Below are 25618 nucleotides of genomic sequence, written 5' to 3' on the forward strand. Positions count from 1 at the left end.
TGTTGAGAACTAAACTTACTAACCTATCACACTTTAATATCACTTTCTGTTAATAATGTCTCTCGGTCATAGCTCTGCACTGTTAATTGTAATGAGAAATAGACAACATTCTTCTCTTCTTTGTGCATCTAAAGATATTGTGCACTTGTAGTCAATCATATGAATGAAGCAAAGTGGATTTACTTACGCAACACAGAAAACAGAGTCTTCTCAACATGTCCAAAACACTAACCAATCTCTTTAGTCTCAGCTATAACTACAGTGTTTTGGGTCAAAGCAGCCAATAAGACAGAAAGCAGAAAACCTGTTAGAGCAACTACAGTTGAAGCCAGCATCAAATTATGGCTTTATTCAGACACAAAACCATGTCTTCGAGCACTCCAGTAATGTTAATGAGAGGAGACTGCTTTGACCCTAAAGTACTTTGACAATTCAGATCATCATTTATGAAATGTAACAATAACAAGTGCAATTTTTAGAAAGGCATTTGCTTAGCCTTTGGCTGAACTGTTGCTCTTTTGTAACCATGTTCTGGCATCATGTTGGGTTTGTCTCTCTTTAGGGTCATTCTGTGCTCTAGATGCCCATTTAGAAACTAGGTTTGATTATATAAGTGCATCTTGTGCACATTTTGGAAATTTGGTGTTTCCATTGATGTAAAGAAGGAAATGTAACATAACTGCGAATTAAACACAGCCCAAGAAATCAGAAATAACATTCAGCGGTTGATCAGAACCCTGGACAGCACCTTTCTGCAAACCTGTGACATTATTAATGAGTATGCCTGTTATAGATGGTGAAGGTGACTTCAGCAGATTTAGTTGCTTATGCTGAGATATTCTATCATTTTTCATGCTCAAACAGGCTTTTTCACAATGTTTGATAGAGTTAATGGAGTCAGACAACACAGATATGCTTGAAAATTCTTACATTTTCAATAGACAAACAATGATGTTAGATGTTGGAGATGCTGAGGAAGGATTTAAGGCAATTTTCGGAGAGGCTAGCAATAGCGAGCTAGCAGAAGAAAGGCAAGGTCATGTGCATATTAATAATATTTCAAATGAGCTGAAGTCAAATTTGTGTGTAAAATTGTCCAATATTTGAGTTTTTTTTTGTTTTTTTTTACAAATCTCACCTTTTCACATTAAGCATGAAATGCAGCCATTTTTGAGTATACTGTGCTCTGAGGGAGACTGACAGATAGTAATATACTATTTTATAATAGTATGTGTATGTATTATTTTATGTATATGTATAATGTATTATTTTGTATACATATAGACCATTTCACAAGATGTAAACAACACTGGTCCAGAAGCACTTCCTGTTTCAGTTTGTAACTGTTTTCTTTATTTCACATGTAAAGAAAACATCTTAAAGATGTTTGTTTAACTTTTTGATTCAGTTTTAAATGTTCTGTTGGTTGTATTTTATCCCAGCTTTTATGTAGTGTTAAAAAACTGAAACAGGAAGTGCTTCTGGACCAGTGTTGTTTACATCTTGTGAAATGGTCTATATTATAATGTCTGTTTTGATGTGGTCGTGTTGTCTCCAGTCATTACGGTAATCTGGGAGCCAACAGTTGCGGCGTGAGTGTGTGCGCGTGTGTTGTGTTTTAAAGCGGTAAACTGTCTGCAAAAGGAGAGGACATCTTATTGTTAACTCTTATTTAACTCTTATTTTGAATATGGAAACCAGCTTGTAATTTCTTTTTCATGTCCTTAAATATTATACACACAGGAAACTATCGACACAGACAGTTGTTCCTGACAGAAAATAATGTCAATAGACGGAGGCGTATTAATAAGAGTCGAGTCATCTCGCGTGGACGTCCACAGAGCAGCGCGTCACTTCAACGCGGTTTCCTTCGCAACGCTGCTTTTGGGTGCCTGTCATTCATTCGGTGACATATAATGACCATGTCGGTCCCGGAGAGAAATTCTGGATCTGAGGAGAAGGAAGACGAGAGCGAGGATGAGAGTGAGATCGTGGAGGAGAGTCCGTGTGGCCGCTGGCAGAAGAGAAAAGAGCAGGTACTGCTGCAGACGTCTCTCTAAACCTTCACAACTGCCTAAATAATCAACACGTAAATCATAAATGTGCTTGTTTTCAACGTGATGACCAGAAATGTTGCTAAGGTAACGGTAGGCAGCTCACTATGATGCTGAAGTAGACCCGGCGCTATGGGCTGAACATCACAATGATGCCATGCTGTCTGGGTCGGACTCGGCAGAGCACAATGATCCATAAAACGCGGTCTATGTAGTTGTTCTTCTTATTGTTCTTTACGTCTTCTTCTTCTTTTGGTTTTAAACCCTCTGGTGCTGTTTGTTTAGGTCAGTTTTACGAAAAATGTAACGTTTTTTTCTCGTTTTTTTTATTTTTTATAATTTTTTTTAGCTTCATCGGAATGGTATAAAACTAAAATGTTTTTGCACTTGTTGTTTGAAGAAGAAAAAATCATGGACATGATTTGAAAAGGTTAAAGGTTCAATGTAAGAATTTTGTATCAAAATATCCAAAAACCACCTGCACAGAGTTATATTTCTTTCAGTTGTGTAGGTACATTATCCTAAATGTTTCTAAGAATTTGTAAATTCAGAGAAATAATAGTGCCCGTCCCTTGTCACTTGTCGCCTGTCAATGATGTAATATCCGCGTTCGCTTGTACTGCCATAGTAATATGGCAACATATGTGGACAGCAATATTTAGTGACACGCTGTTGTTGTTTCGTTTAAACATTATGGATTATGGCAAGCAGACTTTGGGATGAAGGGAAAACTAAAACTTGAATCAATATCACTGTGGCTTGATCTAGCATACTGATAGTCTCATATACCGGTAGCCAACAAACTAACACTAACACATAACGCTGTTTATTTAGTATAGACCAAGCGAAACAGGGCTGCGTTACCTCACAGGTTTTAATCCGTCAAATAAACCGACCTGTGCGAGTAGTAATTCAGCACTTGCGGGTAGTTCGGAAGATGAAATGTCCCCATTTCCGCGGGGCTCGCTTTTGACGCTGATATCTGTCTTTTATTAGCAATCGTGCCCTGCTTGATACCACAGTCATGTTAAAAACATCAATGTTTTCACTCATCTGTGAACATTATAAGATCCAATATCATGACTGCAAGTTCCATGATTCCGCTTATTCCACTGCGTCATCAATCAACGATGTTAGCGACCCCTAGCAGCGGAAAAAAAAACACTGTAGCTTTAAATTGGAAATGAATGGGAGACGAATTTTATCTGTTGGAAACGGTTAGTACTGCACACCAAAAAAAAAAAAAAATCTTACTGAAGGCTCATTTGTTGAGATTTCAAACTCAAGTGTGGGAGTCACAGTTTTAGAGTATTATGTGTTTGTGAAAATATATATTTTCATATACAAATTTTAAATTGTATTTTTGTGCAATTTTCATAACAATAAATGTACTACTTTTTCAAGTTTTAATAATCTGCCAGGTGTCGTATAAAAAGAGACCAAACTTAAGTCTTTTCTCCAAAGCATTCAAGATTTATGACCGAAATGTCATTTTCAGGTCTATGCTCAAGAAGTTAATAAATGGTGTATAACTACAACTTAAATATAATTTTGTACCATAAAATCCACAAAAATACAGAGGGTTATTCTGTTAAGTTGGTTAAACCAACTTTTAGGTGCATTACCACCACGTCTAGGTAGCTCACGACGATGCTGCTCAAAAATGCAGTTTTTTTGTGTGGGCAATTTGATGCCCTAGTATAAGCTGCTTGTTATGACAGCTGTGAATGTTGTGTAGGTAGAGGCAGATCACGATGTAGGCCTAATTATACTTGAATATTACCGGTAACTGTAGAATTAAATTTTTTTATTTTTACTTTAATAATTATATATACTTTATATATGAAATATGAATTATAAATTAAATAAATATGAAGACAAATATATCTTAATTCATATTTATTTAATTTATATATTGCATGAAGACTTTAATGTAGGTTAAAATAAACAGAATAACGTTAACACTTTAAGGTTTCATTTATTAACACTATTAATGTATTAACAAACAAGAACTAACCATGAGCAATCCATTTTTTTACTGTTTTTTTTAATCTTTGTTAAAGTATAGTTAATAAAAATACAGCTTCAAAAAATACAATGTTAACAAATACAACTTTTAATTATAATAACGTATAAGTAAATGTTAAAATTAACATTAACTAGATTAATACATGCTGTAGAAGTGCAGTTCATAATTGCTATTCATTATGTACTAATGTTAACTAGTAAAACCTTATTGTAAAGTGTTACCAGAATAACAAACATTATTATACAATAATTTATTTATTGTTTTATTTATTTATTATTGGCTAATTTGTCTCTTAAGACATTAAAAGTTTAGTGCAGATAACAAGATAAGGAGTTCCTGAGGGCTATCACAAGCTTACACGCTTTCTCATGATTTATATTGCATTGAGTCGAGTGCATTAGTTTGACCCTCCCTTAATGCTGCTTTTCCATTCTGGAGTAAAGTGGTGCAGTGAACTGCCAGGTTTATTAAACCATGCTTCGAATTTAGCATTGCACTCTAGGTGAATGACTACTTCGAAATGTATGCATTTTGGTGGAAATGCTAATCTGGGTTTCTCTTCAAAGATACATCAACTCTTATTACAGTACTTATTTTAAAGCCTGGATATTTGCCCTTGAAACACAAACACAGACATTTCCTCTTTCTAAAATAGAAAAAGCCTCTGTGCTCTCTTGGAAAGAGTTCAGCACGCTAGATTAATTGATTTTTCTTTTGTAGTGTCAAGAGAAAGGCATGAATGATGACATACAACTTGTTGAATTATTAAATGATCATGAATATATTTTTTCCCCTGAAGATATTTGTACTGTAAGTTCTTATATCAGTGATCTAAATAACATCTGCTGTCATCCACAATTATTGAAGTATCAAATTCCTGCACAGATAGACAGTTTAGACCCAGTTCGACTAGTTTGAAGCAAGAGCTACGTTAGAAACTCAATAGCACACTAATGCAGAAGTACTTAGATGTTCTGATACCAGATTATCCTTCTGCTTGAGTGATGCTTTCCCATACATTACTTGGAGAAGTTATCAGCCATGACCGCCGGAGACTTAGCATTAGAGTGTCTGACTCTATTAGTATTGATAGATTTTTCATGGCATTACAGATGCGACATAAACCATATACAGTATATGATATACACTCACCTAAAGGATTATTAGGAACACCAAACTAATGAGTTTGCCTTCAGAACTGCCTTAATTCTACGTGCCATTGATTCAACAAGGTGCTGAAAGGATTCTTTAGAAATGTTGGCCCATATTGATAGGATATCATCTTGCAGTTGATGGAGATTTGTGGGATGGACATTCAGGACACGAAGTTCCCGTTCCACCAAATCCCAAAGATGCTCTATTGGGTTGAGATCTGGTGACTGTGGGGCCATTTTAGGACAGTCAACTCATTGCAATGTTCAAGAAACCAATTTGAAATGATTCGAGCTTTGTGACATGGTGCATTATCCTGCTGGAAGTAGCCATCAGAGGATGGGGACATGGTGGCCATAAAGGGATGGACATGGTCAGAAACAATGCTCAGGTAGGCCGTGGCATTTAAACGATGCCCAATTGGCACTAAAGTGTGCCAAGAAAACATCCCCCACACCATTACACCACCACCACCAGCCTGCACAGTGGTAACAAGGCATGATGGATCCATGTTCTCACTCTGTTTGACCTTAGCTGGCGAGAGGGAGGGAGCATACATTTGTAGTAGTGGGTTGAGGTACTGTAGGGACGGCTCCAGTAGTAGTCCTGAAAACCAGCGATAAAACTTTAAACTTTATTCTGGCCTCAACTGGGAGCCAGTGGAGTCAAATCAGGAGGTGGGTTACTGCGGCTGCTGCGTTATGGATCCCTTGCAAAGGTAGAGCATTGCCGTAGTCCAGTCTTGAAATTACAAGCATTTGGTCAACTATCTGTGCCGTGTTATCGGTCAGGAAGGGTCTGATTTCCCTGATGTTGTAGAGTGCAAACCTGCATGACTGGACCATTGTTGAGAACTTGAGATGTGGGTGGAAAAGCTCAGCTAGTCGCCAAACACCACCCCCAGGTTCCTTGCTGTCCTGGTTGGTGTTAGTGTTGTGGATCCCAGTTTCACAATGACATTTTGGTCAACTCACGGATTACAAGGAGCTTTGTCTTCGCAAGGTTGAGCTGCAGATGATGCTCCTTTATCCAACTGAAAGGCAGGCAGATATACAAGCTGAAACTGTGTGGTCAATGAAAGATAGAGCTGTGTATCATCTTCATATGAATGGTTGGAGAAGCCATGTGCTCTTATGATCGTGCCAAGTGAGGTTGTGTAAATGGAGAAAAAAAAAGGAGCGAGCACTGAACCCTGAGGCACCCCAGCTGTGGTGACTCAGACTCTTTCTGAAGTCTCCATTTAAATAAACTTGAAAGATCAATCCATTGTGAAAGTTGCATTGTCTTGCATTAAAATGGGAATGGAGCTACACATGAATGTTGTGGGGTCAGGATCAGTCAGACAGGTGCACAAGAGTAGATACTGTCGCCAACACACACCATGAGCTTCGATCCCTCTGGAGATGTCAGCTGAACAAGCAGCACTCTCGACTTGTGTTAATTAAAGGAACAGCTCACTATTTCACATTCCCCACTCTAATGGTATTGAAGATAGCCATTCAAATGTCTCTCATCACTTAGGAGGTTGCAGATTTATAACTTCTAAATTGCATCGCAAGATTACAAAAACATCACAGTTTGCATTCAAAATCATCAGGTAATTTTATTATTGCTCATAACTATTTCTACCACTGAGGAATTATTTTAAAGTATATTTTTAGAAACTCTTTCTGAAGTCTTGGGTTTTTCACTCTTCCGAAGACGTGAATAATGCATACAGGATAAACGTACATCAATACTAAGAATAAATATTTACAGGAACAGATCTGCATTATGAAAGCAGATTGTCAGTGTTTTCCTTCACAAATGGACGTTGAGGACATGATGTTTGGATTTTTGTGGCCGCAGCAGGAAATTGACACTTGTTTTTCATTGCCTGAGTTTTTCCAGGAAAGTGCAGGAAATGTTATGTCAGAAACACACACAGTTTCTTTATTTATCTCCTATTCTAATACTAAAGCATATGAACAAATATCGTTTATTGTTTCAGTTGTACTTTTCACAACCTTTATCATTTCCTACTGGTATTTACGTGTGGGCAAATTATTCTCTTGGAGGAACCACTCTCAGAAAAAAAAGGTACAAAAGCTGTCACTGGGGCTGTACCTTTTTAAAAGGTAAACTTTTGTCCGTTTTAGTTGCTAATATGTACATTTCAGGTGCTAATATGTACATTTTAGGTGCTAATAAGTACATTTTAAGTGTTAATAGCTACATTTTAGGTGCTAATAAGTACATTTTAGGTGTTAATATGTACATTTTAGGTGCTAATATGTGCATTTTAGGTGCTAATATGTACATTTTAGGTGCTAATAAGTACATTTTTAGGTGTTAATATGTACATTTTAGGTGCTAATATGTAAATTTTTAGTGTTAATGTGTACATTTCAGGAGCTAATATGTCCATTTTAGGTGCTAATATGTACATTTTAGGTGTTAATATGTACATTTTAGGTGCTAATATGTAAATTTTTAGTGTTAATGTGTACATTTCAGGAGCTAATATGTCTATTTTAGGTCCTAATATGTACATTTTAGGTGCTAATATGTCTATTTTAGGTACTAATATGTCCATTTTAGGTGTTAATATGTACATTTTAGGTGCTAATATGTACCACTAAGGTACCAATATGCAGCCTTTGGGTACAAAAGTGTACCTTTTGAAAAGGTACAGCCCCAGTGACAGCTTTTTGTACCTTTTTTTCTGAGAGTGTATAAACTCATATATGGAAATCTCAAGCCTGCTGGAGGGGTAAAGTTGAACTTTCAGGATTTTCACCTCCAAAAAAGCGTCAGTTTATCCAAATAAACAGCCTGTTCTCACGGAAATGCGTCTTTATAACACACATTGTGTGGAAATGAGTTTTTACATGCATATGAGATGCAGTTTTTCGCGTGCATTTGATAAGCAGTTCATTTACGTGTAATACACACACCCCACACCACTAATTCTACCCAAACGTATAATACACACACACCCCAGCCACACCTAAACCTACCCTAACCAACCAATGCGTGTCATATGCACATAAAAACTCACTTTAGTGTATAAATTACACGACAAACAATACACATGCGTGCTATAAAGACGCATTTAGTGTGATCGGGTTGAAATAACAGCTTGTTTTCTCTTTTTCACAGCATTGGTTAGGTAATGCACTGGGTTGTAATTAGTGACTCTTTATATAGCCTTTTTATCTTAAAGGTCTGTTTTGCAAGAACATATTAATGCTTCTTTCAGAACCGCATGCCATTATTGACTGTTGGAAGGGATTCACGTCTTTATAATGATTGATTTATGGTTTTTGGCGTCAACATGCTCTCAGCTGAGCTGGCTGGGATGCATTTATTTACCTTTTATATTCAGCTTTCAGTTTTAATTATCTCTTTTTCTGAGAATGTGTTGAATGTGTTCTCTAAATTCTACAGAAAATTCGCTGGAAGTGGGGCAAGAGTTTACTTCGAAAGGTTTTACAGTCATTGACCTTTTTTTAGATAGTTCTACAGATATTTAAGAAATCAGTATACTACAATGAATACGTTTATAAATCAAATTAATTAATCAATCATGATTATTGATAAATTGAAAAAGTCTACAATTTGATAATCAAAATAATTAGCAAATTATTCAAATTAAAATGTAATTTTAATTTTATCGATTGATTTTTCTATCCAATTTCAATAGACACTTAAAAATGCATTTAGATTGTCAAAAGACTGCAAACAAAAACCTGCAGAAAGTATACCAGATGTATATGCTATTTGTTTCTTTGTTGTATTTAATCCATGAATTCTGCAGTACTGTTTCAGTATTTCCCTAATGAGTGGTTAAAGGAGATTAGTAAATATTTGACCAAATGTGAGTTGGGTTAGTGGCCTGCTTTGCACACAGACACATCGACCTTTGAGTCCTACATAACTTCTCCAATGAAATCTATTCAGCGAGTGTGTTAGACTGTGATATTGACTGTTTTAAAAATAGTTCATGTGTGAATATAGTACTTTTAATGTCCTGCTTTGCATACATTTATGTAATTTATTTTATTTAATGTCTAGTGTTTGCTATTAATTACAGCTCACACATACATTTCACTCTTGTGCATGTTCTCATTATTAGAAGGGTTTTGATGTATACCTGTGCATGTTTGAGGTACAATCACAGTGTACACAATGCACTGTCAACATCTGTCCAATCAATAAAGCAAATGCATGCCAACCATGCCTCAGAGTTTGCAAGCGCAAAACTATTTGCAGTTACATGGATGCAGTTTTTTCTTATTTCAGAACAATAGTTCCATTGTTCCTCTTTTTATTAAGTGTTTTGTCTGCAAAGCCTGGTATTACCTGGTAAATTAGCAATAATCTATGTAGCAAATCCCTAGAAACACATCCTGGCATTGTGGCATTGAGTTATGTAAGGGCTGGCACATTCTGTAATTTTACTCTATCTCTAACCTTTTTCAATTATGGCATATCATAAAAAGGAAACTTGATTTTTTCCCCCCTGTGTGATGGCAATCAGGTTAAAAATCCAGCCACACATGATTCAGATTTAACCCAGACTAACCTCTTGAGTCCAGGGATGAGCCCAGGGCTGTGTTCTTGCTGAAAGAGGGACAGATTTAACAGCAGTGTTTGGATCTAGAGGTCAGCATGAGGACATTGTCTCTTATCCAAAAAAGCTTTTTCACCTTTTACCATACACACGTACACCAGACGAGACACTGGTGGAAAGTGGCCCTTATAACAGAGCATGTGAGATTACACTGAGCTATTTTAAACCTCATCCATCTGTGATTTTTAAAGCAAAAACTGAAAGGCAGTGCAGGTTTGCAACAGCGACGGAAATGGTTGATAAAGAAATATTCTTCCCTTGATCATACATCGCATTGTGCAATTTCAAATTATGTAAGTGGTAATGGGCACAGTGAGTGAAAATAAACCCAGACAGAACCATTCTGACCCTGATGCAAAGCAGAATAAAACTCATGAAGGAGGATCAATGATGTATGATGACACTTTTTACATTGCTATTTACCAAATACTGTAAAAAAAAATATATTTTTAAGATTTGTAAATCGCAACATTTTTTCTTTTGTCAAATCAACTTAAATAATTGATGTTGTTCAGATAACATAATATTTTGAGTTTCTGATGATTAAATCAATCTCCTTCATTGTATTAACTCAATTTTTCCATTTCAATGAAATTTTAAGGCAACCAGGTTACTTCATTTTTTTAAGTTAAGCCAACAATATTTTTTTACAGTGAACATCACATGATATTTTAGTTTAAGTTCTGTTGTGTTAGAAGTTATACGAGAGATATGAAACTTACAGATATGCAGGATTATTACGGTTTAATAGGGTTACAATACTATTTGAACTCAGAGTTTCACGCTTGACCAATCAGAATCAAGTACTAGAAATCTGTGCCTGTGATAATTATGTAAGGATTCATCAAACAAGCAATTCTAATAATCAGACCAAAAGCCGCAATGTTTGGTTGTGATATTACTTTTATACTACAGTTAAATAAAGAAGTTCATAATGAATAACTTGCATTTTATACAATAAAGTTAGTCAATAGATGCATCCCCCAATGAAAATAGTTCCAAAATAAGCCAAACGGAATGAACGATTAAAAGATGAGTGAATGATTCAATGACTAACTCATGAATCAGTGGTTTTGAACGAGTCAGTTGAATGAATGAATTAAAAGACTCGCTCTGAAAGACAGTTGTTGGTCGCCACCTACATGGGTAATGATGTAACTACAGAAAGAGTCATTGAAAATCTTTACCACTAATACGAGTGCCGAAGTTACGACGTCACTCTGTAGGCCAAAACGCGGAAGTAAGTTAGCATTTTAGCACTCTTTTAGCGCTCTAAAGTCAATGGGATTTTTGAATGGGTTTTTGCTAAATCGCCTGAACAAAGCCTCTAAATTTTTTCACGTTGACATAAAACACCAGTTATAACCTGCATGTGTTTTTTAAACTTTACTGTGTCTGCTTGTGTTTTTTTTAAAAACTTTATATAGGCTTCAAAATGTATACATTTTGGATTAACTTGTAAAGATTATCTTGCTAGACAAAACGTGTAAGGGTCACTACTCTTTGTTAAACACAGATCTTATTTTTTGCGATTTTCCAAAAGTCTATGGGGAAAATGCATTGCTTTTCGATCGAGGGAACCCATGCGCCGCTAACTTCCGAGTTACTTCCGAGCACTTTAATTAACAGCAGTTTCAAACATAATTTGTGCTTTTTACAAATGCATAATCAATGCGCATCTTTGATGTCAGGCCTATTTTTGCTTTACTAGTTTTCTTATCAATCAGTATCAACTACCATAAATAGTGTTAGAGCAGAAGATAAAGACTTAATACTTTTATAACTTTGAGAATAGACTCGTGTGGGTTAATGTGTTAAAGAAGACAGGTGTAATTATAGCTAAAATTATACTGTTATTGAAGAACAGCCTAGTGGGGAACTTTACTCATCCATGCCAACAATTATCTTTATGCCTTTTTGTGCATGATGTCTATTTTAGTACTGGCTGCTTGTGGGAAAAGTATTTTTCTACGTCTATTTAACTGTGGTATTATTCAGCTGTACAAAATATGCTTTGTTTATCGTTTGTTAGCCTTTAAGAGAATTATATATGTGGACTAGTTTCAATGAAGTTTCCATAAATCCTCTATTATGGCCGTTGCATTCCAACATGTATTAAACCCCTCAGCCCTAGTAACCTCTTGACCGCAGGTGAAACCCTGTTGCTGGCAACATGCCGTACAAGACCAAAGGATTGTGGGTAATCCATTTAAATCAGGGCTCAGACTGGCGGTTATACTGCACTTCGTTCATGGTGTTTCAGGATCAGCCCACTGGTACCCAGAAAGCCTTTACGATTCAAAAGAAATGACACTTTTAACTTTTAAAGTAAATATGTCCTAATAATTTTGATTTTATTATATAATTTTACTAAAATATTTGCATATAATACATTTATTTTATATAGAATTAATTTTTTTAGGGCTGTGCAAAGATTAATTGCAATTAATCGCATCCAAAATAAAAGTTTGTGTTTGCATAATATATGTGTATAATTATTTTGTATATATAAATTAGGGCTGCGCAACGATTAATTGTGCTTAATCACATTCAAAATACACGTTTTTTTTACATAATATATGTGTGTGTGCTGTGTAGAATTATTTTGTATTTACAAATTCACACACATGCATGTATATTTAAGAAAAATGTTAACAATATAAAAAATATTAATATTAATATTGAATATAAATGATAAATTATAGTATATACATGCAAATATTTATTTAATATAAACATGCACGTGTGTGTATTTATATATACAAAATAATTATACACACTACACACACATATATTATGTAAACACTAACTTTTATTTTGGATACGATTAATCGCGATTAATCGTTGTCCAGCCGTAATATAAATACATATGCATGCAAGTATATATTTAAGAATTATTTGCATGCAAATTATATATATATATATATATATATATATATAAATAAATGCATAATCTATATTATATATAAATATAAATATTCTATTTGAATAACACATTTTCTTAAATATATACATGAATGTGTGTGTATTTATATATACAAAATAATTATACACAGCAGACACAAATATATTATGTGAACACAAACTTTTATTTTGGATGTGATTATTCGCAATTAATCTTGAAAAAATATTTTATTTTATTTTTTTACATATTTTGATATTAATATATAAATATATTGGCAATATATAACTTATATTTTGATTTATTGTTATTATTATTTATTATCTATTATTCATATTTATTAATTATCAGAACCATGAATTTTTTTCTGAGGTGCACAAAAAAAGCCTGATCTTTGTATTTGTTTAGATTTTTATTTTTGTTTAAAATATTGTTGCAGATTGACTGAAGAACATAAAAAGAGAAATGGCTTTTCTTCTTCTGTAGAGCAGTATATTTTTTTCAGCAGTATATTCATGATAGACTCAAGTTCACATAGAATCTGGCATTCTCCATAGCATAACATATCAAGAGAATATTCCTCTAGGACTTCAGTACTGGTTCCAAAGGGTTAAAGCCACAACCTCTTAAAAAAAGCTACAGGAAAAGCACGTCTGCACCCGTCTTTATTTTGTGATGCTGATACATCGCAGTCTTTTGAGTGCTTGGCTTGATTCCCAGCTGATGACTCAAAGGCTCACAGTTCCTCCACAACTATAATCACATTATTAACCACACCAAGTGTAGGTTGATACTGAGAAGTGATCATTTTAGCACGGTTTGAATGATCACCAGTGTACTCGAATACAGACATGAGTCATCCTACATACACTCTCAGAAAAAAAGGTACAAAATCTGTCACTGTGGCTGTACCTTTTCAAAAAGTAAACTTTTGTCCATTTTAGGTGCTAATATGTAAATTTAGGTCCTAATATGTACATTTTAGGTGGTAATTTGTACATTTAGGTGCAGTAGCGGTTCTAGGCTCGAAGGGGGTCTCGCCCTGGGTGTAATTCAAAGTAGAACCGCCACTGTTTAGGTGCTAATATATACATTTAGGTGCCAATATGTACATTTAGGTGCTAATATGGACATTTATTTGCTAATATGTACATTTTAGGTGCTAATATGTACATTTTAGGTGCAAATATGTACATTTTAGGTGCTAATATGGACATTTATTTGCTAATATGTACATTTAAGTGCCAATATGTACATTTAGGTGCTAATATGGACATTTATTTGCTAATATGTACATTTTATGTGCTAATATGTACATTTTATGTGCTAATATGGACATTTGTTTGCTAATATGTACATTTTAGGTGCTAATATGTACATTTTAGGTGCTAATATGTACATTTAGGTGCTAATATGGACATTTATTTGCTAATATGGACATTTTAGGTGCTAATATGAACATTTAGGTGCTAATAAGTACCATTAAGGTACCAATATGCACCCTTTAGACACAAAAGCGTACCCTTTGAAAAGGTACAGCCCCATTGACAGCTTTTGGACCTTTTTTCCTGAGAGTGTATCATAAACCTAATATCTTGAATAAATAAAATTAGCCTGAATTTCTGCATATGGTGTGTTAAGATACCCAGCGATTCTGCCATTCGCCTACGATAAACACTTTTGATCCAGGCATATCTCTAGAAACAGCTTGGCTCCCAGTGCCAGTCAGAAAGAGGTGTACCGTAAAACATCTAATATAGGTGACTGCTTTTTGGCCTCATGTGGTTCTGCCTGGTCTTGATCTTGAATTTAATTTAACCACTCATATCATACTTGAGAGAAGTATTACACAATTTTTGCATTCTTATCTACACTACCATTCAAAAGTTTTGGGTCAGTCTCTTCTGCTCACCAAGGCTGCATTGATTTAATCCAAATACAGTAAAAACAGTAATGCTGTGAATTTTTTAAAGAGCTATTTAATATATTTTAAAATGTAATTGATTGATTTCAAAGCTGTATGTACATTATGACAATGTAAAGCCAGCACCCACAGTGTGTTTTTTATGTGACGTGGCTGACACATGAGAGGAGTCTATTGACATGCATTAGAAGCGGAAGGCTGGAGATGTTCAGCAAGAGTGTTAAAAGCTGAGAGGTGTCTGTCTGACAGCTGTGGGATACACAAAGCAGACAGACACACTTATTAGTCATACAAGTGCAGATGGACGCTTTGCTCTCTTCGTTTCATCTCTTCAGTCATTATCCCTCTCTCAGCAACATCCTTCTCTGTATCTCTCTCTCTCTCTCTCTCTCTCTCTCTGGCTCTAATCCAAATCCCAATTCAACACGCTGTCTCTGAAAATCACAAAAGATGCCTTTCAATTCAGTCTGACAAATTATACTTTCAAATTTTGATTTGAAAATGGGTTTTTACAAAAGAAATGAATGCCAAATAGTGGTCAACAAATATGGGTTTTTTAATGGTTGATGCTGATTTATATGTGATATTTCATTTTTCACACTAAGTGTAAACATTATGTAAAAACAGTAAAAAAAAAATCAATATAAAAATACAAATTAAACCAATATTTAATTTAAGTTCTAACTTAATTGACATTGACTTTTTCATTGACACTCAAAATTGTTTAATTGATAAAAAGAATATGTGTGTACTTTATTGGTTACATCAGAATAAAAATCAACAGTTCATAATTTCCCTACACTAAACATTTCATTCTAGGACTCATATGAGGAGAGTGTGAATTTTAGGTTACTTGAGATTAAGATGAAAAATGTAATGGGACATTGGTTAAAAGGTGTAAAGTTTGTGTGTTTTAAAAGTGTTTATTTGTCTCCCCCTGCAGGTGAGTCAGGGAAATGTTCCCGGAGTGGAGAGCGCTTCTCTGGCCATGGACACTGAAGAGGGTGTCGAGGTGGTCTGGAACGAAGTTCTCTTCCATGACAAGAAGGTCTTTAAGACAGTGGAGGTGATGCTCAAACAAACCTGAATATATATCTGTTCATACTGCCGTTCGAAATGTTGGGGTTGGTAAAATGTTATACATTTTTGACACTTATGCTCATCACCAAGGCTGTGTTTATTTGATCAAAAATACAGTAAAATCTGTAATATTGTGAAATATTATTACAACTTAAAATGACAATTTTTCTATTTGAATATATTTTAAAGTGTAATTTATAGAGCCGACCGATAAAGGATTCTGAAGGCCGATACCGATACAAATATTTGTTGGTTTTAAAATCCGATATTCCGTTATATCGGCCGATATTTTTTATTTTATTTTTTTCAGGAACGCACAACAAAACATTAACAGATTTCCCTAACATCAGTTATTTGTAGTTATGTATGAGTTTTAATTAAAATAATATGATAATGCATTTTAAAAAGAAACTAGTTTCTTTTATTGTCGCAACAGAACAGGAGGAGGAACCAAAGCTCATTAATTAATTAACAAAGCTCATTAAATTCCACTGGTGATAGTGGCATTAGCTAGCTTTGCGGTTAGCTAGAATGTGTTGCGTGTTATAAACGAGTGTTGTCAACAGGGACGGTGTAGAGTGCCCTCTGGTGGACAAATTATACAACTCCAACACACCAACATGACATGGTTGAAGCGTGTTTCGTCCATTTTTATTTTATATTTGAAATATTCATTTATCGGCCATTATAACTGCCGATACCGATAGTTTGGAAAAATGGCCGATAGTTTGGAAAAACGGCCTGCCGATATATCGGTCTGGCTCTAGTAATTTATTCCCGTGATCAAAGCTGAATTTTCAGCATCATTACTCCAGTCTTAAGTGTCACATGATTTTTCAGAAATCATTTTAATATTCTGATTTGCTGCTATGTAATATCTAAAATGATTAACATGCTCAAATGTTTTTCATTTTGTGTAGGACAAAATGAAGGAGATGTTTGAGAACCTAATGCAAGTGGATCATCCCAACATCGTCAAATTTCACAAATACTGGCTGGACATTGGGGACAATCATGCTCGGGTAACACACACACACCTTTTCTTTTATTATAATAGTTTCATGTTATTGTGGCGGTGTAAAATAACTACATCAAAGTATCTCTTAATGGGAAAGTGCATTTTTAACTGATTGGGAAACAATCTATTTTTTAGAAAATACATACTTCACTTTTATGGATAGTAAAGCTAGTATTTAACCTTAAAGACCATATTAAGCAAATAAAAATCCACTATGTTTTCCTCAGATTCACTTTTCACTTTTTTTAATCATGTGCATTTAGCGACAGCAGCAACAAATAATATGCCTCCTTTTCCCGTTTTTATGCTCGGTTGCTTGTGACGAACATGTTCAGATTTGGATTTCATTCACATGAGGTAGCCTACAGGCTGCGTCTGCAATACTCATACTCTTTTGAGTAGATACTTATTTTGAATTGCATCATTTCTTCACAGCAGATTTAGCGATTTTGGATGCAGCCTAGAATGATTTTTTTTCTAAAAGAACCGTTCTTGTCTTGATATACATCATTATATATAATATTTTAAAGTGGCCACTATATCAAAATAGCTTTCTTTTTACATCCCTCACAGGTTGTGTTCATCACAGAGTACATGTCGTCCGGCAGCTTAAAACAGTTCCTTAAAAAGACCAAGAAAAACCACAAGACCATGAATGTCAAGGTCAGGCTTTCATGAGAACTTTTAGCCCGAGACTTACGACGAAAATGATAATTATTGTGCGATGCTGTGATTTTTGTGTTTAATGTCTGTATTTCAGGCCTGGAAACGCTGGTGTACACAGATTCTCTCTGCCCTCAGGTGACACACTTTTTCAGTTTGTGTTTGTGAGTTGAAAACACGAGGATTTGTACACTAACAAGCATGTTCTTCCACTCATCAGTTACCTGCACTCCTGTGACCCTCCCATCATTCACGGCAACCTCACGTGCGACACCATCTTCATTCAACACAACGGCCTCATTAAAATTGGATCAGGTATATTTTCCCCTGCACTATTTTTGTAAAATATCCTCTTTTTAGTCTAATGTTTTGCTGAAAAGTTGTTTAAATTATCATTTTCAATGATCAATAATTACTGAGCACTATCTCTAATAAAATCACCCTCCATTTTCTTCTTTCTAATCTTTTTTCCCCCCTCTGTAGTTTGGCACAGACTCTTTGTGAATGGTGAGTCATTTTAACATTTCATGTAATATGTATTTAACATGTAACCTACACTGAGAAAAACTTTTTTAACTCATTTTGTTAACTTTTTTATTCGTCCTGGAAAAGTCTGGAAATGGAACAGCTTATTGAACCTTTAGGCAAAATTTATATTGAAAAGTTTCATATTTGATACATCAGGCTTTTAAGGCTTATTTAGTATGATATAAAAGAATATGGCGCTCATATTTGAGATATTATTATATTCGTATTCAATTCTCTCTATATCTCCCCAGTTCCCAAAATATGTCATCATAAGATGATATTTAAAGGCTTAATTTTACGATTAAAGCTCTGCAGATTTTATAATGTGGGGAAAAACATATTGCAATGTAATGATGGTGATTAAGAGATAATAAAAATATATAAAAAAAAAACAAAAAACAAATAAATGTCCCTCAAAAGCCTGATGTAAGGCAAGGCAAGTTTATTTATATAGCACAAGTGCTTTACATAGAAGGAATTAAAATAAATCAGGATAATTCGAACAGTTTAGAATAAAAAATATCTGAAATGGAAGCTGTTTATGTATCATATTAATCATTGATATTATGTATCAATCTATCATATCATTTAAAACTCACAATTTTAGGAATTTTGTAAAACATTAGGTATGGGTAATCAAGTAAACCTAAGCTGCTTCAGTCCAGTAATCAAGTATCTGGAAATATTACTAACGATATGAAAGTTATTCTAATGTTAATTTCACAGCAAAAATACGCAGGTATCACGACCTGAAGAGGCTGTTTTTAAAATTCTACTAAAAGGCACTGATAAAAAAGTACAAAAGTATCATCAGATGACAGAGATCATGTTGGTAACTTTAAAGTGAATCAAACATGATACACTAGGCTTAATTAGTTATTTTTATGAGAGTTTGACCCACTGTTATCATCTGTTCTCACCCAGTGTTCCCAGTCCGTGGTAAAATACTCCAAAATCGAGACGATAAGAAGAACCTGCACTTCTTCAGTCCAGAGTACGGCTGTGAGTGTGACCACAGCTTCACTTTGTTTTCTACTGGATGTTTGTGTAGACTTTTCGGTTTATATATTCCCTTCTCTATTCTCAGCATGTGAAGATGACTACGCCATTGACATCTTTTCCTTTGGGATTTGCGCTTTGGAGGTGAGATGTCAACAAAGCATGACTTGGCAATGTAATATATTACTTTCAGCTCTTTATTGCACTGAAGCAAGTCCCTCATGCAATAATATTTGAGTGTATTCCTCCAGATGGCCGTGTTGGAGATCCAGGCCAATGGGGATTCAGTCGTGTCCAAGGAGGCCATAACCAATGCGGGACAATCGTTAGAAGACGCTCTAATGAAGGTATGTGTGCAGAAGTGATGTTGTTTTGCATGATAGATGCTTTTCTAACTAATCAGACTTATTATTAGCAGGTAAAAACACCACGACAGGTATATATTTTAGAAGGGATGCGTGTTAGATCTAGTGACTGCACTGCTAACAGGAAAAGTTCTCAGAACTTTGGCTAATGTTTTGGAAAAGTTCTTTCAAAGTTATGATGAGCAAACATTTTCCCGGTAACGTTAATAGGACATTCATTCAAATTTATGTGGTCTTTAATAGTTTTCTCAAAACGTTACATTATTTTAACATTGATATTTTTTCGGAGATGTTTTACTTGGACGCTCGTCTAGCATTTTTTAAATGTTACTACTTGGTTTAGAACGTTGAGACAACATTCGAAAGTAACTTGAACATAAAATGGAATATTCACATAAAAAAAAGGTTTTTGAAAAAAATTACGAGAACATTCCAAAATAACGTTTTGTCAACTCAATGAAAGCAATTAGCAAAACATTCTTAGAACATATTTTTGTTAGCTGGGTAGAATATCATAGACATTTGGATACTTCAATACTATATAGTAGTATTCGAAAACGTACACCAAAATAGCAATGCCCGAATACATATTTGGTATTTGAAAAACAGTTCCCGGATGACCGATATCTTTCGGATGCAGTCATGCTCTTTTTTTTGCTTCACAGGAGTTCACCCAGTCGTGTGTGCGTCACAACCCCAGACTCCGCCCTACGGCACATGACCTGCTGTTTCACCGCGTGCTGTTTGAAGTGCACTCACTGAAGCTGCTCGCTGCACACTGTCTCATCAATAACCAGTGTAAGTGCATGTGCTGGAAAATAATGATTGATGAAAAAAATGATATTGTTTTAAACCACTACAAAAAATGCCACCTTTTTCTATTATTAAAGGAGTAGTTCACTTTTTTAACTTTTGCTGATAATTTACTCAGCCCCATGTCATCAAAGATGTCCATGTCATTCTTTCTTCAGTCGAAAAGAAATTAAGGTTTTTGATGAAATCTTTCCAGGATTTTTTTCCATATACTGTAATGGACTTCAGTGGGAACCAAACTGTTCAAGGTCCAAAAGACAGTTTCAGTGCAAACTGTTCAAAGGGCTTTAAACGATTCCAGACGATGAATAAGGGTCTTATCAAGTGAAATGATCACTCATTTAAAAAAAAAAATAATAACAAAGTTTAAGTTTTATAAGCTCAAATGCTCGTCTTGGTCTTGGTCCTGTTCGAATTCGTTCATCAAAATGAACGAATCTTTTTCCGAGTCAATTTGTTCATTCCGTTCGTTGAATGAACCAAATGACTTGAAAAAAGATTCATTCATTTTGAGTTCGAACAGGAGAGTCACGAACGCAGATCTTTTGGACCTTGAACCGTTTGGTTCCCATTGAAGTCCATAATATGGAGAAAAATTCTGGAATGTTTTCATCAAAAACCTTAATTTCTTTTCGACTGAAGAAAGAAAGACATGGACATCTTGGATGACATGGGGGTGAGTAAATTATCAGCAAAAGTTTTTTTAAAAGTGAACTACTCCTTTAATTCTCTCTCACTTGTAGTGTCAATTTTAATAATTTCACAAATAGACAATGTATTTATAGATGATTAACTGACTATATATTACTAAACATAATGAGTTTAAATTATTTTATTGGCTCACAGGAAATCAGTTGCCTACAGTTTTGTATATTGTAATCCTTATCACAGTATTACAGCCATAGAGCATAGTGCCATGTAATAATATATAATAATAATTTATTGTGAAGGAATATCTAAATTACATAAATTTAAGATTCATTGGATTGAATTGGATCATTATTATTATTATTGAAATAAAATTTTCAAAATAGTGCTTTCACATTTGATCTGGGTTCAAAGACATGCTTCCAGAGAACTGTGTGGAGGATAAGACCAAATCATTCGACCCAAATGGAGTCATGGCAGAGATTATTCACAAAGACGATCGTCCCCGCGTTCAGCTCAAGTAAGTTTCGCCTTATAATACCCCTCAAAAACTTTTGATTTGTTTGTTTTTTTAAAGAAATCAATACTTTTATTCTGCAAGGACACATTCAATTGATCAAAAGTGATAGTAAAGACATTTATAATGTCAAATATGAAATAGAATATAACATTATATTATACTATTGAACTATATATATATACTATTTGAACTTTCTATTTATCAAAGAATCCAGAAAAAATGTATCAAGGTTTCCACAAAAATAGGAAGCAGCACAGCTGTTTTCAACATTGATAAGAAATGTTTATTGAGCAGCAAATCTGCATATTAGAGTGATTTCTTAGGGATCATGTGACACTGAAGACTGGAGTAATGATGCTGAAAATTCAGCTTTGATCACAGGAATAAATATATATACATATATATATATATATATTCAAACTGTTATTTTAAAATGTAATAATATTTTAAAATATTACTGTGTTTTCGTTTCATCAAACAAAATGCAGCCTTGTAAAACTAGCAAAAGGAAGCTGGAGCGCTGCTGGTGTCCCTTTTATCCTCTGGTGCTCTTGGAAGGGCTGAAAGTTCATAAAAATTGGAAAAAAATCCAAGTCCAGGCACTCAGGGTTACAAAAGTGAAAAAAGGCCTTTATTTAACAATCGAGGGCTAAACCATTAAAAAACACCAACGCGTATCGGCCCACTGGCCTTCATCAGGGTGTTGGTGATGAAGGCCAGTGGGCCGATACGCGTTGGTGTTTTTTAATGGTTTAGCCCTCGATTGTTAAATAAAGGCCTTTTTCACTTTTGTAACCCTGAGTGCCTGGACTTGGATTTTTTTCCAATTTTTATGAAAATGCAGCCTTGTTGAGCATAAGAGACTTATCCTACCGGCCTCAAACTTTTGAACGATACTGCAAAAGCACTATATTATACAATGATATTTGCTTGATCAATTATTTTGATTGATTTCTCCTGTCCTGCAGGTATTCTCATGTTTCTCCTCTCGAGCTAGACAAGTTTCTAGAGGATGTGAAGTAAGTGTTGCCACAGTTAAAAAGTAGCTTGTGGCTTTTGTGGTTCGTAATGAATAAATATGTATTTTACTGTCCAGGAATGGGATTTACCCGCTGATGAACTTTGCGTCAGCTCGACCCCATCCTGTACCTCGCGCCCTCTCCATGTCCCAAGAGCAGGTGGAGGCGGTGAAGACCCCAACGCCTGAGCCTCAAGAGGCAGAAACCAGGAAGGTGTGTGTTGTGTTCTTATCAAAAGACACTTGTGATGGTTCAGTTCACTCGGTTTTGCTTTATTTAATCTTAAGTTGTCATTGTTCTAGGTGGTACAGATGCATTGTAACCTGGAGTCCAATGAAGACACAACTAAAACTCATGTGAGTTTGTCACAGTTTTGTGTACATGTATTAAGGACACAGTATTATTCTCCCAAGAGCAAATTCAAGTTAACCTCGTAATGCGTTAAAAACTGTATACAATACACCGGGTATGTTTGGATCCTGTGCTTATAAAACATTAGTATTACTCTGAACTGTTTTCAAACTATATTCATTTTACCTGCATATACTTTTATTTAACAAAAAAGTTGTTAAACCGCCTGAATCTCCTTTTCATGTTACAATGTATTAGCAATAGGGCTGTCAATTTAACGCGTTATTAACGGTGTTAACGCAAACCCATTTTAACGGCGTTAATTTTTTTTTTGCGCGCGCGATTAACGGTCTTTTTGTCCTAGCAAACTTTGTCGTTTTTTCACATGCTTTTGCAACAGGACGCCGCATGCGTCCTGATCCATTTCGACGTCTCGCGCTCGTCATCCACTCAAAGTCGGCTCGCAAGCCCAAACGTGCCTGTTGTTTTGTTTACGGTCTAGATCCGCTTGTGCTTTGGTCGAAGAAACAACAAAACGTCCAAGCCATTGAAATGAATGTTTCAGAGGGCAGCGCGAGGACGTTTTGTGCCGCACACACTCGTTTCGGCTTGCGAGCCGGCCAAATAGTAACGCTACGAGCGCGAGACGCCGAAATGGATGCCCTTAGAAGATTCTGAATGGAAAGTTCACGTTTAAAAAGTTGCCAAATTGTCCCATTGACAAGACCAAGTGATCTGTGTTTTGTTGTTGTGAACTGAGCGATCATCATCGCAGCACGTCCAGTCTGAAACACCACTTGAATTGCGAATTCTCTACCCCCGCGTCAGTATTTCTTTCACCCTTTTATTGATAGACAGTGTTACATTGTGTGAGAGATATTTATTATTTTCAATAATAATAATATACATTTGCACTAAACAAGCCAATCCACTTTTCCATGTTGATGAGAGCATTAAAATGAGAAAAAAATAATGTAACAAAAAGAAATAGTATAGATAAAAATGTGCGATTAATCGTGAGTTAACTATGACATTAATGCGATTAATCGCGATTAAATATTTGAATCATTTGACAGCACTAATTAGCAATCATTAGAAAAGTGAAAGTGGAGTTCTTGTTCAAACCCTCTTTTCTTCAAATGTAGACTATATGGCCCGTGAACGTTTAATATACAAACTGTTATTTTATTTTAATTTCAGAATTATTTTGAACAAAAAAACTTACCTAACTTAAATGCATTAGGAGGGTTTACTCTTGATCAGTGACGATGCTATTTAAATGGGATTTTCTGTTTAGTATCTTTAGTATCGTTTCTGTTATTAATGATAACACACACTATTACACTCATCATGTCAAAGAATACTTATGGCAACAACATCTGTTGTGTCTGTGGCAAATGGAACTGATTTCTGCTGTTTTCACAGCTCACTCTTTTCTTGAAGCTGGATGATAAACTCCATCGGCAGCTCAGCTGTGATATTATGCCAAGTGAGTGAAACCTTAAAGACCTTTGATTTGTTTGTTTTTTTCCAAAATAAACTCACATTATCATCTCTTTACCATATAAGTGCAATCAGGGTAAAAGTTAATGACCCACAACAGTGAAGTAGCGACATAATATTTCAATGCACACAGTATTCAGTATGTACTATACACACACACACACACACACACATATATAAATATATATATACAGCAACTCAACAGTATAATAAAGACAAGATACTTATATATTTTTAATTCAAACTACAGTAAGTAGGCCTTAGTGTATTTCGACTGATAGAACTGGGTTTGAAACAGTGTTGTTAGCTTTTTTTCCCCTAGTAATTTTTTAACAATTGTTATAAAGCTGAAAAAAAAGTAATAATACAATATAAATATTAGATGAAAAACTTAATTAGAAATGTTGCCTTGGCAAATAACTACACTAGTTAAATACTATGACAGAAATAAAAAGTGAATTCAAGATTCAAAAATGTAATGTAAATATAAAATAAAAACTCATTTAAAATATGAATAAATAGTACAATAGTATAAATAATATTGGTTTGAAAAAAATACAATATTTTCCATTTCTTCAATTTCCTTGTTATTTCGTGTAGTAGGTTTGAAACGAGTATTAAAAATATTGAAACACTAATCAATTATCATTATTATTATGAATCAAACATATTGACTATAATTATTATAGTTGTGGGGTTCAGATGTGTGTTTGTGGTCATTTCAGGTGACAGTTCCAGAGATTTGGTCAATGAACTTATCCATCATTCCTTCATCAGTGAGGTGAGACTAAAAACCGCATACTGCGTATACTGTATCCGCAAGCTTCCTCAATATGTTCATCATCTCAAAGCATATCAGTGTCCTTTCTTGCATGTAACATGAAATGAAAACACACAGAAGCAGCAGCTACAGCTAAATGTTCACTTCTTGTCTTTGCCATCAATTTCCACAGGAGGATGGTGACAAGATAGTGGCGTTCTTGGAGGACGCTTTGAACCGACATCGTGGATCTGCGAGTGCCACAACAATGATATGAATGACAATGCTCTGTTGCCATGGTGACGGGCATTTACATGCCAGTGGAACCTGAGAGGGAGGCCCGCCAGTAGATTGGAGAAGGACAATGGAAACGAATGATCCAGTTTGTCAGTTAGTATGGATAGTTGAAATTGAGACTGTGGTCGATGGCAGAACATGGCATACTGGTTTCTATGACAGGTTAGGGGGCCATGATGATTGAGCTTACCTCCCTGAGTCTCCGTCCAGCACTTCCAGGTGTCACTGTAGTGACCGTCCTTCCCACAATCCCATGCGGGAGGGGGGGGGGGGGGGGGGGGCTTAAGGGCAATTCTGCCTCTCTAGAAGAAGAGAATAGCTTGTGGTGTAGGAGGTGTCTGCTTTGGAGAGCTCAATAGATGACATATAAAACAATAA

The 25618-nt window shown here is 35.1% G+C and overlaps 1 protein-coding gene across 1 annotated transcript; it reads left to right on the plus strand.

Annotated features, from left to right (window-relative positions):
* The first annotated feature begins 1630 nt into the window (after positions 1-1630).
* On the plus strand, positions 1631-25370 carry nrbp2b (nuclear receptor binding protein 2b). Its single transcript, XM_039684891.2, has 18 exons — positions 1631-2036; positions 15620-15742; positions 16677-16778; positions 17348-17437; positions 17535-17575; positions 17658-17752; positions 17921-17944; positions 18890-18967; positions 19053-19108; positions 19216-19311; positions 19995-20127; positions 21205-21310; positions 22279-22329; positions 22407-22542; positions 22632-22685; positions 24106-24169; positions 24909-24964; positions 25137-25370. Exons 1-18 carry the CDS (start codon positions 1917-1919, stop codon positions 25218-25220), a joined length of 1509 nt encoding a protein of 502 aa, XP_039540825.1. The 5' UTR covers positions 1631-1916; the 3' UTR covers positions 25221-25370.
* Positions 25371-25618: the final 248 nt, after the last annotated feature.

Source organism: Pimephales promelas, chromosome 22, assembly GCF_988280905.1.
Source record: "Pimephales promelas chromosome 22, fPimPro1.hap1.1, whole genome shotgun sequence".
In the NCBI taxonomy this organism is placed as follows: domain Eukaryota; kingdom Metazoa; phylum Chordata; class Actinopteri; order Cypriniformes; family Leuciscidae; genus Pimephales; species Pimephales promelas.